Source organism: Mesoplodon densirostris, chromosome 20 (genome assembly GCF_025265405.1).
Source record: "Mesoplodon densirostris isolate mMesDen1 chromosome 20, mMesDen1 primary haplotype, whole genome shotgun sequence".
NCBI lineage: Eukaryota > Metazoa > Chordata > Mammalia > Artiodactyla > Ziphiidae > Mesoplodon > Mesoplodon densirostris.
In genome coordinates, this window is record NC_082680.1 from 11,414,023 (window position 1) to 11,430,186 (window position 16,164).

At 46.4% G+C, this 16,164-nt stretch overlaps 1 protein-coding gene across 1 annotated transcript in view; it reads left to right on the top strand.

The window, feature by feature from the left end:
- The window catches only part of ERICH1 (glutamate rich 1), a 48,107-nt gene extending 32,297 nt beyond the window's left edge, over positions 1 to 15,810 (top strand). Inside the window, exons 4-6 of the mRNA XM_060086138.1 lie at positions 8,337 to 8,801; positions 11,627 to 11,821; positions 15,436 to 15,810. Of these exons, the coding sequence (XP_059942121.1) occupies positions 8,337 to 8,801; positions 11,627 to 11,821; positions 15,436 to 15,509 (734 nt within the window). The 3' untranslated portion in view covers positions 15,510 to 15,810. The remainder of the gene's footprint in view (positions 1 to 8,336; positions 8,802 to 11,626; positions 11,822 to 15,435) is intronic.
- The last annotated feature ends 354 nt before the right edge of the window (positions 15,811 to 16,164 follow it).

Sequence of the window (16,164 nt, forward strand, 5' to 3'; positions counted from 1 at the left end):
TTATTTTCTTAATGTATTTACTTAATTTCCAAACCACTGTTGGCACATATTCATAAGAAACTTGGATTAGAGAAATATTTAGATCTTGGTAAACCCGTACACCACCTTAGCTTATTGTTAAGCAAATGCATTACAATAATAGAACAGATTATGAATACTTCTTTGGATATTGATTAATATTTCTTCAACTAGTAAAACTTATTGATTAATATTTCTTCAACTAATAGACATTCCATAAAGAGATACTGAGAAGAGAAGGTGGGAAATTATTTAAGATGAAGATGTCCACCCTTGGCGCTTTATTCAGCGTAGTATTGGAAGTCCTAGCCAGAGCGATTAGGCAAGAAAAAGAAATAAAAGTCCTCTAAATCAGGAAGGAAGAAGTAAAACTGACTCTCCTTGCAGATGACATGGTTTTATATATAAAAAACCCTAAAGACTCCCCCCCAAAAGAAACCTGTTAGAATGAACAAATGAATTCAGTCAAGTTGCAGGGTACAAAATCAGTTTACAAAGATCAGTTTCATTTCTTTACACTAACAATGAACTATCAGAAATTAGGAAAACAGCCCAATTTACAATTGCATCAAAAAGAATAAAGTTCCTAGGTAGGAATAAATTTAATGGAGGTGAAAGATCTATACATGAAAACTATAAGACATTGATGAAGGAAATTGACAATGAAAAATGTAAATAAATGGAAAGATATTTCATGCTCGTAGATTGGAAGAATTAATATTGTTAAAATGTCCATACTACCCAAAGCAATCTACAGATTCAGTGCAATCCCTATCAAAATTCCAAGGGAATTTCACAGAAATGGAACAAATAATCTTAAAATTTGTATGGAACCACAAAAGACCCTGAATAGCCAAAGCAATCTTGAGAAAGAAGAACAAAGCTAGAGGTAACATGCTTTCTGACCTCAAACTATATTACAATGCTGCAGTAATCAAAACAGTGTGATATTGGCATAAAAACATACACATAGACCAATGGAACAGAATAGAGAGCCGAGAAATAAACCCACACATATATGGTCAATTAATTTACAACAAAGGAGCCAAGACTGTGCAATGGGGAAAGGACAGTCTCTTCAATAAATGGTGTTGGGAAAACTGGACAGCCACGTGCAAAAGAATGAAACTTAGACCCCTGTCTCACACCATACACAAAAACGAACTCAAAATAAATTTAAGACCTGAATGTAAGAACTGAAACCATAAAACTCCTAGAAGAAAACATAAGTGGTAAGCTCCTTGACATCCGTCTTGGCAGTGACTTTTAGGATTTGACACCATCTGTATCCTAAAATAATGAGGTAACATAAGAATCTTGTGAATTTTGAATGTAAATTCCGTTGCATTTTCACAGCCAGTCAGATTCTTAATCTCAAGGTAATCAGAGCCAAACAGGAGAGTACTTGCAACAAAAGCATCCGGTGTGAAGTAGCAGTTGGTCATGGTAGAGCCAGGGTGATGGATCTCCTCTGTGTCCAGAGGCTGACCTTGTGAAGGTGACCTTACACCCTGCTCCCTGCTGTGTCCTGGGCCTTAGAAGCCATTGGCTGCGTGTGAGACTTGGATTAACTCACTGACAGCCCAAGGAACTGCCTGTTAGTAAAAAGTCAAGAGACCCAGACTTCCTACCTAAGTTCACCCTAATCTATCTGACTGGGAGAGAGAAAGCCTGACTATGAGAGTCCTTTCTGTTTGTATGAATACCGAGGAGTAACTCTGATGATCAGCAGATTTAAACGCACCACGTGTAGCCATACTTCAGTCTCCAAAAGACAGTTGGTTCATATTTGTGGAAACGATAAATAAGCAGCTTTTGCTCTTGACTTCCAGAACACATGGGTTCTGTGCCCTGATTGCACCGTCTCTTTCTGCACCGTGGCTGGTTCTGAGATAACGAGCTATTTGTTTGAGCCTTGTGTGTCAGACATTGGAGGAACAACCGTGACGATAACACACCCCTTACTGCTGTAGAGCTTAGAGGTTATGGAGTGGAATGAAATCAGTAACAGACTTTGTCATTCAGTACTAAGTGTTATTAGCGATAGAGACCAAGCACCACAGGAACACAGCGGATGGAGAAGCTAACCTTGGGAAGTCTTATAAAACACTTGAGATTTGAACTGGTAAGAAAAGTTTGGCTCATAAACAAGAGGAACGATTTAATTTTAGAGAATGAAGAATCATGAAAAGGTCGGGTATGTTTGGGGTGGAAACTGTTATAAATGGTCAAGTTTATCATTTTTCCATATTTTTATAAATTATGTTACATTACTTGGAGTTCTGCATGTAACCCAGCCAAACAGCTACGTTCTATTCTTTTTAAAAGAAACTGACAAGGGATTAATCTCCAAAATATACAAGTAGCTCATGCAGCTCAATATCAGAAAAACAAACAACCCTATCCAAAAGTGGGCAGAAGACCTAAATAGGCATTTCTCCAAAGAAGATATACAGATTGCTGGCAAACACGTGAAAAGCTGCTTAACATCACTAGTTATTAGAGAAATGCAAATAAAACCACAATGAGGTATCACCTCACACCGGTCAGAATAGCCATCATCAAAAAATCTACAAACAATAAATGCTGGAAAGGGTGTGGAGAAAAGGGAACCCTCCTGCACTGTTAGTGGGAATGTAAATTGACACAGCCACTATGGAGAACAGTATGGAGGTTCCTTAAAAAACTACAAATAGAGCTACCATATGACCCAGCAATCCCACTACTGGGCATATACCCTGAGAAAACCAGAATTCAAAAAGAGACATGTACCAAAATGTTCATAGCAGCCCTATTTACAATAGCCCGGAGATGGAAACAACCTAAGTGTCCATCATCGGATGAATGGATGAAGAAGATGTGGTACATATATACAATGGAATATTACTCAGCCATAAAAAGAAACGAAATTGAGTTATTTGTAGTGAGGTGGATGGACCTAGAGTCTGTCATACGGAGTGAAGCAAGTCCGAAAGAGAAAAACAAATACCGTATGCTAACACATATATGTGGAATCTAAAAAAAAAAGTGGTTCTGGGGCCTCCCTGGTGGTGCAGTGGTTGAGAGTCCGCCTGCCGATGCAGGGGATACGGGTTCGTGCCCCGGTCTGGGGGGATCCCATATGCCGCGGAGAGGCTGGGCCCGTGAGCCGTGGCCGCTGGGCCTGCGCGTCCGGAGCCTGTGCTCCGCAACGGGGGAGGCCACAACAGTGAGAGGCCCGCATACCGCAAAAAAAAAAAAAAAAAAAAAAAAAATCTTACTTAAATTTAAAGACAGAATACTCTTCTTAAAATAAAGCCCGGGCCTCCCTGGTGGCGCAAGTGGTTGAGAGTCCGCCTGCCGATGCAGGGGATACGGGTTCGTGCCCCGGTCTGGGAGGATCCCATGTGCCGCGGGGCGGCTGGGCCCGTGAGCCATGGCCGCTGAGCCTGCGCGTCCGGAGCCTGCGCGTCCGGAGCCTGTGCTCCGCAACGGGGGAGGCCACAACAGTGAGAGGCCCGCATACCGCAAAAAAAAAAAAAAAAAAAAAAAATGGTTCTGATGAACCTAGGGGCAGGACAGGAATAAAGACACAGATGTAGAGAATGGACTTGAGGACGGGGGAGGGGGAAGGGTAAGCTGGGACGAGGTGAGAGAGTGGCATGGACATATATACACTACCAAAGGTAAAATAGATAGCTAGTGGGAAGCAGCCGCATAGCACAGGGAGATCAGCCTGGTGCTTTGTGACCACCTAGAGGGGTGGGATAGGGAGGGTGGGAGGGAGACGCAAGAGGGAAGAGATATGGGGATATATGTATATGTATAGCTGATTCACTTTGTTATACAACAGAAACTAACACAACATTGTAAAGCAATTATACTCCCATAAAGATGTTTAAAAAAATTATGTTCAATTATGTGTAGCCATTGCCCAGTGATCTATAGGTTATGCTGGAAATGTTAAAAGAGGAAAATAAACAGATCTTTGTATCGACTGTAATGCCTGCATATCATATCTAGGTATTAACATGCATTACTGTTTTTCAAAAGAAATGTTGAACCATGTCTGTGTGAGTTAACTGGATATTCTCCACGCTAAGTCGCATCAAGATGTTGTACTTAGGAAACAGACACGAAGATGTCTCCTTTGGGGAAAAGGCCTCTAAGCACCGGCTGCTGAGGTGGATGTGAGCCCATGTCGGCTGGCACGCGATTAGGGTGGTGAAGTCCTCCTGCAGTAACCGCTGTCCCTCATCTGTGAGAAAATGAGAGACTCAAGCACCAAATACGTAGTCGAAAGGTCATTGAGTGATGAGTATTTCTTCAGATCAAGTAATTAGTCCTGTCAGTTACCATGAACAAGACGTGGAAAGAGCAGGGTGGCCGTGTGACCTCTGGCCCCGGGAGCCGGATGTCCCCAGCCATTGCCTCCTGCCCACCGCTCCTGCACAAGCCCGTGGTGAGCGTCCCGGACGGTGCCGTGCTGTCCAGAAGCAGAAGGACTCCCCCACCTCCGGGGCCGTGAGCCCTGGGAGTGCCGCAGGGGCATGAGCTGAGGTGGAGACTCGGGTGCCACGTCTGCTGACCCCAGGGCAGCGTGGGTGCCCCTGCCTCGGTCTCTGCGGAGCCCTCGTGACGGGGAGGCCCAGGGACAGTGAGGCTCCCTGCTGCTCTGGGGCTGCGGTTCCAGTTCCCGGTGGGGTCCCTGCGGTTGATGGTCTCTGCCAGGGGCGGCACTCGCCGGCGTTATCTTGCGACCCTGGTTGCCGTGCGGGTGGGCGTCCTCCTTGCCGCCTTCGAGTCCTGCTTCTGTGTCCGCAGGCTCCCAGGCAGCCTGTCTGTAGGGCCTGGGGGCCTTCTGGACTCACAGTGGTGCCGTCTGTAGCTGACGTCCCCCGTGAGGTCTGACACTTTCCCTCCTCTTGTTGCATCGCCAGGGCCTCTGGCAGGGAAGCAGCAGGGTGAGGGCTTCACGTGCAGTGTCCCTGCAGGATTTTCTCACCCTCTATCGCATTTTGCATTTCCCTTACATTTCTAGTTTGCTACACGTTTTCATGATCTGTTGATGTTAATATTGATTGAATACTTTATATCACTACAATCAAACGGTTAATGTTTTGTTTAGAAGTTTTGTATTGACGTTTATGAGAGGGGTTGGCCTGCAGCCTTCTTGTCTTTCAGCGTCCTCATCAGGCATTGAAATGAGCACTGTGTTGTCCTCACAAAGCATGTGGTCACTGTCACTGTGTCTGTTCTCCAGAAATGTTTTTGGTTTTTTTGTTTGTTTGTTTGTTTGTTTTTGTGGTACGCGGGCCTCTCACTGCTGTGGCCTCTCCCGTTGCGGAGCACAGGCTCCGGACGCGCAGGCCCAGCGGCCATGGCCCACGGGCCCAGCCGCTCCGCGGCACGCGGGATCCTCCCAGACCGGGGCACGAACCCGCGTCCCCCGCATCGGCAGGCGGACTCTCAACCACTGCGCCACCAGGGAAGCCCTCCAGAAATGTTTTGTATGGTGGGCGTTTGTTTCTTCCTTAAATGTTCCTTAGACGTCAGGTGAATCCACCTAGGCCTGAAGTTCTTTTGTGGGGTTATTTTTAACTAAAGATTCAATCTTTTAATAGATACAGGACTATTAAGATTTTCCGTTTCTTCATGTGTCCAGTTTGGTATGTTGTACTTTTCTCAGAATTCTCCATTTCGTAAAACTATGTAATTTATTTGCATAGAGTGCTTCACAGAGCCATCTTATTGGTCCTTTCGCGCCTACAGGATGTGTGTTAACACACGCCTTCACCCCACACTGGCGATTATGTGTCCTCTGCCCGCCCCGTCCAGTCTTGCGCTGTTCGTCTGTTTTCTTTCTTCACGGTGTCGGTGCTGGTTGCTGTCTCTCTGTTGGGTTTTCTTTTCTCTTCCTTTATTTTGTGCTCCTCTGATTGTTATTTCTTTCCTTCTGCTTTCCTCAGGTATAAGTTGCTGTTGTTTTTCCAGCTTCTTTCTTACTTATATCATTGATTTTTAGCCTTTTTTCTTTCCTGACATATTTAAGATTATAAATTCACCTTTAAGTAGAATTTAGTGCCATCCCATGTTTTGAGTTGTCATAATTTCATCAAGTTTAAAATAATAATTTTTCCTTATTATGAAAGCAGTATCTGCTCAATGCCCTACAGTTGGAAATCAGAAAAGTACATTGAAAACAACCTACAGTCACAGCACCCAGAAACCACAGTTAACCCCACAGGTCTGGCATCTGGACCTTCAGTATCTCAGTGTGTATTAAGTTTTCCTCTTAAGAAGTGTGCACACACACTTATATGAAAAAGTATGATGCTCTTATGTTTTACACCCTTTTTTGCCACCAACTCCTTCTCAAATTCCTGTTTTATCGTCTTTTAGAGCAGCAGGGTGATAGCATAATCATCCTCACAGGGCAGCATTCATGCTGTGCTCTCACCACTTGCAAAGGGAAATGAACCGGAGGATGACGTCAGTAATTGGCTCGGCTGGAAGGGCCTGGAGAACGGAGATATTGGGGAATAAATGAGAGCAGCTCTCTGGATGCCACTCTTGGTGGACAGTAAGGATGCCCCCAGATGACTGCATGCTGGTCCCCAGATGGCTTTACTGTGACGTGATAAAGCATCCTATGGATGACTTTTTTCCATATCAATAAAGGCAAGAATAGACCCCAATGAGGAGAAATGTAATTTTTTCTTTTTTTAAATGAATCTGGAAAATTTTTTAAATTCCATAAGCAGTGGTCATTTTTCAAACATTAATATTTTACAAGAGCAGCTCAAGGGCCAACTATTCAGAGATACTCATGAATCAGGTGTCTGTCAGTGACTCTAAGCAGGTCTCTAAAATCAGTTAATATCAACTTTCAAATGAAATAGGAAAATGCTGTGTTCGGTCACCCACTGCTGATTGAGAAGAGAGAGAAAATGTACCAAGTATGGGACTGTATGACAGTGTCACATCATGACTTTATGAGGAGTAATTTGGGCTTCATGCCAAGTTGCAGGCACCACCAGGTCTCCTGGTTGTCACGTGTATCAAGAGAAAACTGAGGACTCTCATTCCAGAGTCGGGGAGGACTCTCCCCGTATCCAGAGGCAGTGTCTGGTTTGATGATGACACGAAGCTGCAGTGGAGGGGGCCTTCCGTGTCACACAGGCCAGGTGGGGTGGGTGGACGCTTGTTTAAATACGCAGGTGGGAGTTTGGCTGCATGAATAGACTCAGAGCCCAGAACAAGAGAAGAAACCACCTCCACGGATCGGAGGGTGTGACCAGCGGGTTCCGAGTCTCAGGCCCCTCATCACAGGAACCGCAGCTCAAGGACCACACGGCATCTTCTGTCTGACGTCAGCGGCAGCTCAAAGCCTCAGAGTGCGAATTACAGGGAGAGGGATCTTCATTCCACATAGTGACGCACAGTGTCTCAGAAGTGTCACGCATGGTGTTTGGTTTCTCACCATAACCTGTGGTGGGCCTAAGGAGAACCTGTGAGAAGTGAGGGTTGTTGAGAAAAAGCGTCTGAGCGTTGATGGCAGCATGCTGTCTTTGGTTGGCTGGGACGGAGCAGGTGGGCGCGTGTGGGCAGCAGCGGGTGTGCTGGGCGTGCACCGGGCATGTGCTGAGCATGTGCTGGGCATGCACTGCTGCGAGGGTGCGGAGATGGGGTGGACGGGGCAGGATTGGCATGGGGGTCGTTCCTCTCAGGGCCCACGTCCACCGCAGGCCTTACCACCGCACGTCCACTCCAGACCTTGTCTGTTGCGTGGCAGTGACTGCCACATCTCAACCATGTCACTTACCTGCCGAGAGCCCAGACTTCATCTTCATTCATATGGGACCCATTGCTGATTTGGATGGACAGGTCGTCACTGTTTGCTTCTCATCCTCACACGCGAGAAACTCTTTAGAAGGTGCTAAAGGACATTTTAAAAAACATAAGAATTCATATTTCTCTCCCCAAGACCATAGGCATGGAATTTTACTCTCGATAAAACTGCAACAACTCTTACATCCTTAAAATCATACCATATGTCATGATTGTAACAATGTTGAATAAATACACACACACATACGCGTACACATACATACACCTTTTTTGGAAGAACAAGTAGGTTATTAACTTACTTCATGGTAAATCCCAGGATCCTTAACAGTGTACTTTGTTGGTATAAAGCTAAGAATCACTGAAGTAAATATTTTAAATTCCTTTTCTACTAACATTACAAGATCCTAATGGAAAATTTATTTAGCCTAGTAAGTTTGTTATGGTTGCATTTTACAGAAAATTGTTATATTTGAATTTTTGTTTTTTAGATCAGGATCTTCAGGCTCAACCAAAGAGAAGAATTAGAAAGCATAATTCAAAGAAAAAATTTAAAAATCCCAATAACATTCCTGTAGAACAAGCAGAATTAGAGAAACAGCAGAGTATTTTGCAAGAAAAATTGCAGCCACGGCACACAGATGGCCCCACAATAAGCAAAAATAAAAAAAGGAAACTGAAAAAGAAACAGCAAATTAAAAGGAAGAAAGCAGCTGGCGTACTAACAGGCGTCTCTGGCGTCAACTTCATGTACCAGCCTGAGGAGACCAGCAGTGAGCAGGACGACGTGAGAGTGAGTGATGGAGAGGACGTTGCAGACGGGGAGGGAGGGGTCCTGGATGCCGAGGAGGAAGGAGCCACGGACGCCGGGAAGGAAGACATTAAAAGTACCAATGAAAAGGCAGATGGTATCCTGAACTTTTTGAAGTCAACACAAGAAATTTATTTTTATGATGGTATGTTTTTTCCTGTTGTTCTTTTGAATAATGGCATCTACTTATTTGGAAAATTAAGCAAATATAAAATATTTAAATGTTTAAAATACAAAACATTAAAAATATTCAGTATTCAAAGTAAGTCGTTAGTTTTGAGGCAAAGATCCAAATATTTGAGCTTCCCTGGTGGCACAGTGGTTAAGAGTCCGCCTGCCAATGCAGGGGACACGGGTTCGTGCCCCGGTCCGGGAAGATCCCACATGCCGTGGAGCGGCTGGGCCCGTGAGCCATGGCCGCTGAGCCTGTGCGTCCGGAGCCTGTGCTCCGCAATGGGAGAGGCCACAACTGTGAGAGGCCCACATACCGCAAAAAAAAATTTTTTTTTAATCCAAATATTTAAATTCATCCCACCAAAGATCTGGGCTGGCCCCCTGCTCTAGGCTCACCAGGGGAAACAGCCAGCCCATTAGACGTGTGGGTCCAAACGAGGGTGGTCTCATCATCCTCATTTCTCTAAAATCCAATTTCAGAATATGTTGCTATTCTCAGCTATGTGTCTAAAGAAGAGATAAATCCAGGTTGGAGATTCTGATGAACTCTTGCTCATTTTCATCAGCTAGTGGAGAAGTAAAGGAAGCACAGCTCTCTCTCTTTCGGACACACGTTGATTTGCTCCCCAATGTGTGGCTTAGTGATTTGAGATTTTTCAGTAAGCATATTTGACCACTGTTTTTCCTCATGGAGGAGCTGAAGTTTATCCTGGGATTGATTCTGACGGGTGATAATCCCTCACCTTTGTGTGGAGCCTAGCAGACAGCAGCCCTGAGGGTCAGGAGGAAGCAGGTGCTGGCTCGGTGCCAAGAACAGAGGTGCTGGGGTAACTGGGGATGCCCCCGTTCTGATCTGTCCCTGGGAGATTCAGGGGATGTGGTGGGCTTAGTGCATCGAACCTCCAGCATGACCAAGATGGAGAAATACTGCCTTTATGATAACTGGAGGGGTAAGGAATGGATTTAAACAGTGATGCAAAAACACCATGATTAACGGGTCCACTTGAACCAAGATTGACCCTTTTCCTCTTTTGCTTGTTTATCCACACTTGGTGTTACGTTGAAAACATCCTTAACGAATATCCACATGAGACTAATAGGAGGACGTGGCGGATACACTGCAGAACAGAAGTAGGCTTCAGAGAGGTCTCAGTAGATTATCCATTCTCTGCGTGAGGGAGTAGCTTGTGGCAGACAACCCTCCTGCCAAGGAAGACTGAAGTTTAAAGTGTACTTGTAGTTTGAAGAGCTGCTGTGGAGAAGCCCTTGTGACAAATCCCAGGGGAGGTGAACCACAGGCCGGGGGAGCCAGAGTGCTGCAGCCCTCCTTCCCTCAAGGTGTCTGCCGGTTTGGACAGGGGCTTGAGCGAGGGTCCAGGGGCAGGGGCAGTGAAGCCCTGGAGAGCAGGCAAACCAGCAGAGCCCCCGTGGTCTCACAGGTCTGGGGGGGGAAGTGGAGGGCCCAGGGTCAGCCAGCTCTGTAAGAAAGGAGGGCCAGAGACCAGAGCAAAGCTCTGCTGGTCCCCCTTCCAAACCTTGGCCAAGCCCTGAACTGTGGGATGGGAGGAGGGCAACCAGGCAGACCTCTTCCACACGGCAGGGCGGCCTTTGTGGTGTCCTGAGGGACCGAGCAGGCAGGGCTAACCTGACCCTCCAGCGCAGCACACAGGCCACGCGCTCAGGTGTAGGTGGACAACTGCCGGCCAGACGTGCAGCCACCCTGTGGTCAGTTCAGTTGCCTGACCCTTCTCTGTCTGCCGAGGAGAGGCAAGGCGGGACCCTCTCTGGAGGAAAATGTTGTTAGCCGAGACCCTGCGACTTTCATGTTCATTCCAAGGAGTGTGTCAGACACAGCAAGAGACCGGACCATACGACCCGAAATCACGAGGAAAAGAGCAGCAGAAAGAGGCCACGGGGTGGAGACGCTGATGGTACCAGACAAGGGACTTAAAATAGCTATGATCTAGATGTCCAAGAAGTAGGGAGAAGATGGAGAAAAAAGGTGAAAAGTGGAGACTTTCACCAGATAATTTGAATCTGTTAGGATAATCAAACAGAAATTCTAGACCTGAGAAATACAATAACAAATTAAGAACTCAAAGACGAGTTCAGACAGCAGATTAGATTCAGCATAAAAGAGAATTAGTAACTGCAAGGCAGGCTGAAGGAAGTATCCAGAGTGAAGGAGGGAGAGGAACGGATGGAAAACACAGAAGGAGCATAACAGCCACATGGGCCCGAAGGAGCCTCACCCATGGGACTGGGGCACGAGGGACGTGTAAGAGGTGGCAGCTGGGAGTTTTTCAAAGTTGGCAAAGACCGTGAAGTCACAGATTCTAGACATCCTGTGAACACCAACCAGGATAGTGCAGAAATGGCCTCAGCATGATGTAGGCCTGCCGCCGGCCAGCAGTGGAAACAGCACCGTGCTCATGGGGCAGCCTCCTTGGCTTTCTTGGAGCATCCCAGATACCCAGCAGCTTCATTCTCTGTTTGTAGATGCCTGACACCATCGGAGGGCTTGGTTTCATGTGTTTCCCCTGCTCCGTGCATGGACTCCAGTACATGGAGCACTCAGCTGCTTTACGAGATCGGTACCCGTAATAGACACCACCTTTCCAGTGTGGTTCAACAGTTGTATTTTGTTGTTTGCTACTCATAGTTCTGTTCTGATCATCTCTCAAACACATTGTTCTAAATAGAAATATACGTTTGAGGCTTTCTTTAGGAGGTGAGAGCTTATCTTCAGTTTGTAAGAGTAAAAATGCATTTCTAAGTGACCCTGTCTTTGTTTAGGTGTCTCCAAGGATTCGGACTCGGCTGTCTTCATGGAGACCAGTGGAGAGCTATTTAAATATCTTGAAACTCACAGCATGCCCTCCTCAGATGTGTTCATTCTGGATCACATGAAAACGCTGTTACTTTTGCAAGATACTGAAAGATTGAAGAGTGCCCTGGAAGTGTTCCCAGAACATTGCAGGATGCCACCCGGTATGTACTGTGCACTTTATTCATTGTGCTGCTTTAGACACTTGTCTAGGGTTTGCCTCTGAAAAACTTACTCTCTAGCAAAGCAGTCCTGAATCAGAAAATATAAGGATGCACATATGGCTTGAGGAATAGATTCCCACAGAGGAATATGCTTCTTGCATCTCTCTTGCTATAAAAATACCTCACATGATATATGCAGATATGCGTGTGCAATCTAATTCTCCAGACTTGTGAGCTCCACTCTTAGGAGCAAATCCTTATTAGTTTAAATGGAAGTGAAAGAGTTCATTTCTTTTTCCCTTTTCGTTTTCCTGTGCTAGATTCGGAGAAGGTACATTTTTTCTGTCCTCCAAATGTCTTGGTCTGCCTTCCTGGACCCTACAGTAAAAAGAGAGTTGAACTATAAGATGATTTCTCTTTTGTTACTTCCTCAACCTTTATTGGGTGCCCATTTCATGCAAACTGTAGAGTGCAGGGCCGACTGTGCTTGTGTCTTCACAATGCCATGGGTGGGGCTTCACACTGGCAGCTTGAAGTCCCACTGGGCCACGGTGGCAATACTCCGGCCGCAGAAATCTGTAAACACTGAGTATCAGAGGGTGAGGGCTTTTTGGAGAGCACTTCACCTGCACAGCGTGGAGCAGAACTCTGTGCCAGGCTCAGGACAGGCACTGGACAGACTTCTAGTTGAGTGAATGAAAGTGATGCTACAGATGACCTTGGGGCAGTAATCTCAAAATGAGTACAGGACATGGTTTTTCTCCTTGGAAACCTCATAGTATAGCTGGAGAGTCAAGACTGACATGTTTAAAAAGCCACATATCACATTTCGTCACATGAAATAACAGTAAAGCCAGCAGTAAAGCAATATGGCGCCAGTATAATTAGCAAGTGGCTGGCAGGGGTTGACGAGACCCTGTGCATTGGGGTCGCCAGGAAGACCTGCCTCCCCCGTACGTCCAGTAGTGATCTGTTAGGGGGCCTCCTCTGCCCTGCCTGTGCGGCCCTGGTCCCGCCGCGGGTCTTCAGGGGAGGGCGCCCTGCCCTGCGGGGCTTCCGTTCTAGTGGGGGACGGAGGAAGCCAGATGGAGAAGTCAGTGAGGTGTGCTTCGTACAGCTGAGCCCACGGAGAAGACATGGAGGGGGCGGGGTCTTGTGGGGGGTGGGGAGCGAGGGGGCAGAAGCGGGTGGGAGAGGAGCCGGGGACCGGGTCACGTCGGGCCCTGGAGGTTGTGCTGAGTTTGTTGGCCTTTATCCTGGGCGACGTGGGGCCGCTGGAAGGCCAGCCTGTTGGGTCTGACCGCACTTAGCAAGATCTCTCCGGCCGTCACGTTCGGACTAGAGAAGGGGTCGGGGACAGCGGGGGCTTCGGTCATACTCCTGGCGAGATGGCTGTCCCGGGCGCGGTCAGATTTGGGTCGGCTGTGAAGGTGGACTCAGTAGGGTTTGCCGACTGACTGGACGTGGGCGTCTGTGACCCAAAGCCCTGCGCGAAGCCTGCAGTGCATAATGAGGCCCGAGAGGCAGCCACAGGAGCAGGTGGGGTGCTGAGCGGGGCCGGCTGGAGGTTCCTGTCGGACGTCCACGTGTGGGGAGTGAGGCCTGGGAGAGCCACTGCCAGTCATCCTCACAGAGCAGCCTGGGCTCCGGGGGAACAGAGGCTTTGTCAGAGCGGGGCCAGAGAGTGGGGGGCTGTGGGACCGGAGATGGGGTGAAGGTGGCACCTTCGGGGTGGGGGGGTTGCTGCGAGGAGTAGGACCAGAGGAGGCATGAGAGGAGCGAGAGCCGGTGGGCTGCCGGCGGGAGCAGCTCCGGGAAGGGAGACCCTCAGGCAGGGGAGCGAGTCCTGGCAGAGCACTGCGCCTGCTGGGGGCGCCGCAGGGCCACTCGGGACCCCCAGCCCCGTGATCCAGTGTTTGCCCCTTTCCTTACTGCTGGTTGTTGGGCCTGCTGTATTCAGTATTTAAAAATTTACATTTCCATAAGAAATGTAAAAAGATGTACATTTCCATAATTTACATTTTCAGATTGCAAAAAGCCAATTTTATTAAGTTAATCTAATAGGAAGTTTTTATGAGAGATGAAAATAAATCATTTACAATTCAGTGGAGTTCCTCACACTGAAGACATTCCTCACGCGTGGCTCTGAGATGCATCAGGAGAGTTTGGAACAGGGATCGGGGATTGAGAGGAAACGCTTCTCTTGCTTCTTACATTGAAACCATTGGACAGGTTTTGCCTACAAGCACCTTACGTAGCTGGTGGAACTAAAATTTATGCATGAAGCACTTTTCTGTGAAAACGGATTCCTTTTTAGTGCATGTAGGATGTGCAGTCAAAGTTTTTCTAGGTTGAACTACTTTGTAAAATGAAATCTTCCAAATGGTGAAGCTTTATTTTCAAATATTGGTTCTGTCTAATTCAGATTTAGCATTCTGAAATTGTTTTCTTTTTCATAAAACTAGCTTATGAAGTTTAATTAGTAGCTGTATCTCCCCTGTCTAGAGCGTAAGCCTGGAAAGTTTAATTAGTAGCTGTATCTCTCCTGTCTAGAGCGTAAGCCTGGAAATAGTAGCATTTTAACAGCAGACACAGGGGGCCTTCTCTCTCTGCTGCCTCAACGATTGTTTTTCCTAGTTCGCGGGTGTTTCATTGACTGGGGTGTAGCAGCCATGTCCCGAGGCCAGTGCACGTGTTTCTACGGTTGCTCTCACATAATTGCGTTCCGTCATCTGCATGTACATGCGCGTCACCATCTGTGGGGTTTTTATCATGCTCCGCGCACCATGAAGATGCTGCAGGCATCCCCACCCTGGACCCTCCTGAGCCCTCTGTGCACACATTAGCCACCATCCTTGGGAGCCCGAGGCTGGGGGGCCAGGCAGCTGGCCCGGGCAGGACGGGGGATGAGTTTGGAGGCACCTCAGCCACACTTCTGCATGGAGCGTGAGATGGGACCCCTCCCCGCAGTCCCAGCCTCTGCTCGAAAGTGCGTCTCGGGGCCTCAGCAGCAGTCGGCTGCCCCTCGGGCACCAGGATCTGAGCCAGGCAGGGTGTGTGTGCTCTCAGGGTTGGAGCCTCCGGACCTGTGTGCCCCTCAGCGAGCGTCTTTACGAGGAGTGAGGCCCAAAATGAGAGGCTGTGACCTCAGCTCAGGCCCTTTGCTGGGCTGTTCCTGGGACACTTTCCTGAAACCTGAGTGCTGTCCCTTCCAGCTCATCTCACTTAGAATCCTGCTTCTGACTTCCTGCTACTTTGTCCACCTTTGAAGTAAACTCCTATTTCTGTTTCATTTCAGTTTGTACGTGGTCTTCTTTGAGCTCAGATGTTAAGCATGTAGTATTGCGTGTGGTGTTATGGAGTTCAGCTCTAACAGAACTTTTGTATCCAAGTGAAATACAAATATTCCAGACTCACCCATACTTTAATGGGATTCGCAAGCGTGCCGACCATCAACATCATTTCAACACCCGAGTTGTGTTTTATTAGATTATTTCAGGATTTACTTTGGGCCTAAGGACTAATAGCTACAAAATAATAATTTATAATTTTTCTTTTTGTTTGAATTTTTTGTTTTATTTTATTTTTTGTTCTGTTTTCTTTTTGCTTTCCAGACTATGCCCGAGTAATCTCAGCTTTCTTTAATTACTGGATCACACATATCCTTCCTGAGAAAAACAATGAATAAAATCAGTACATCTATTTAAGAAGAGCTAATATTTGACAAGAAAATAGGAAAGACAGATATGAAATGGGCTGAGACTTAATTCCTATACACAGAGAAGATGGAATTCTCTAAGTTTTCTTTGTAACCCAAACCCTGGGAACTTTGAGGACATTTCTATTCATCTGTTTGTACATAATAGGTAGATGTAATCTGAGACTTTAAGTGAGAAATTGGGATAAAGTTGAAAATTCCTTTGAAATTCTGTGTGTCTTAAATTAAAAAATGGACATTCTGTTAAGTTGAATAAACTGTATAGTTTGAAGCTGTGTGTATATTTTTATAAGGTTTTAAATCACTTTGTGTCTGAAAGTTTAAGAATGTCGTATGGATATTAAAACGTTCATGTTTAAGTAGTTTGATTCTAGTTGAATGTATTGATTGGTTTCTTCTTTTTTTCCTCTTTACTTTGAGAAGAATATCAAGAACATGTTTTTCCTGTTTGATCTTCCTTTTGTCACAGAAGCCATCACCAGTTTTCAGTGAGACTGAGTTTTAAAAACATCAGTCAATCGATGCCACGTCTTAGGATTGGCACTCTCTCTCTACATGAAAATATACTTTTTTATTGTGGTAAAATATATGTAACATAAAGTATGCCATTTTAGCCATTTTGTTT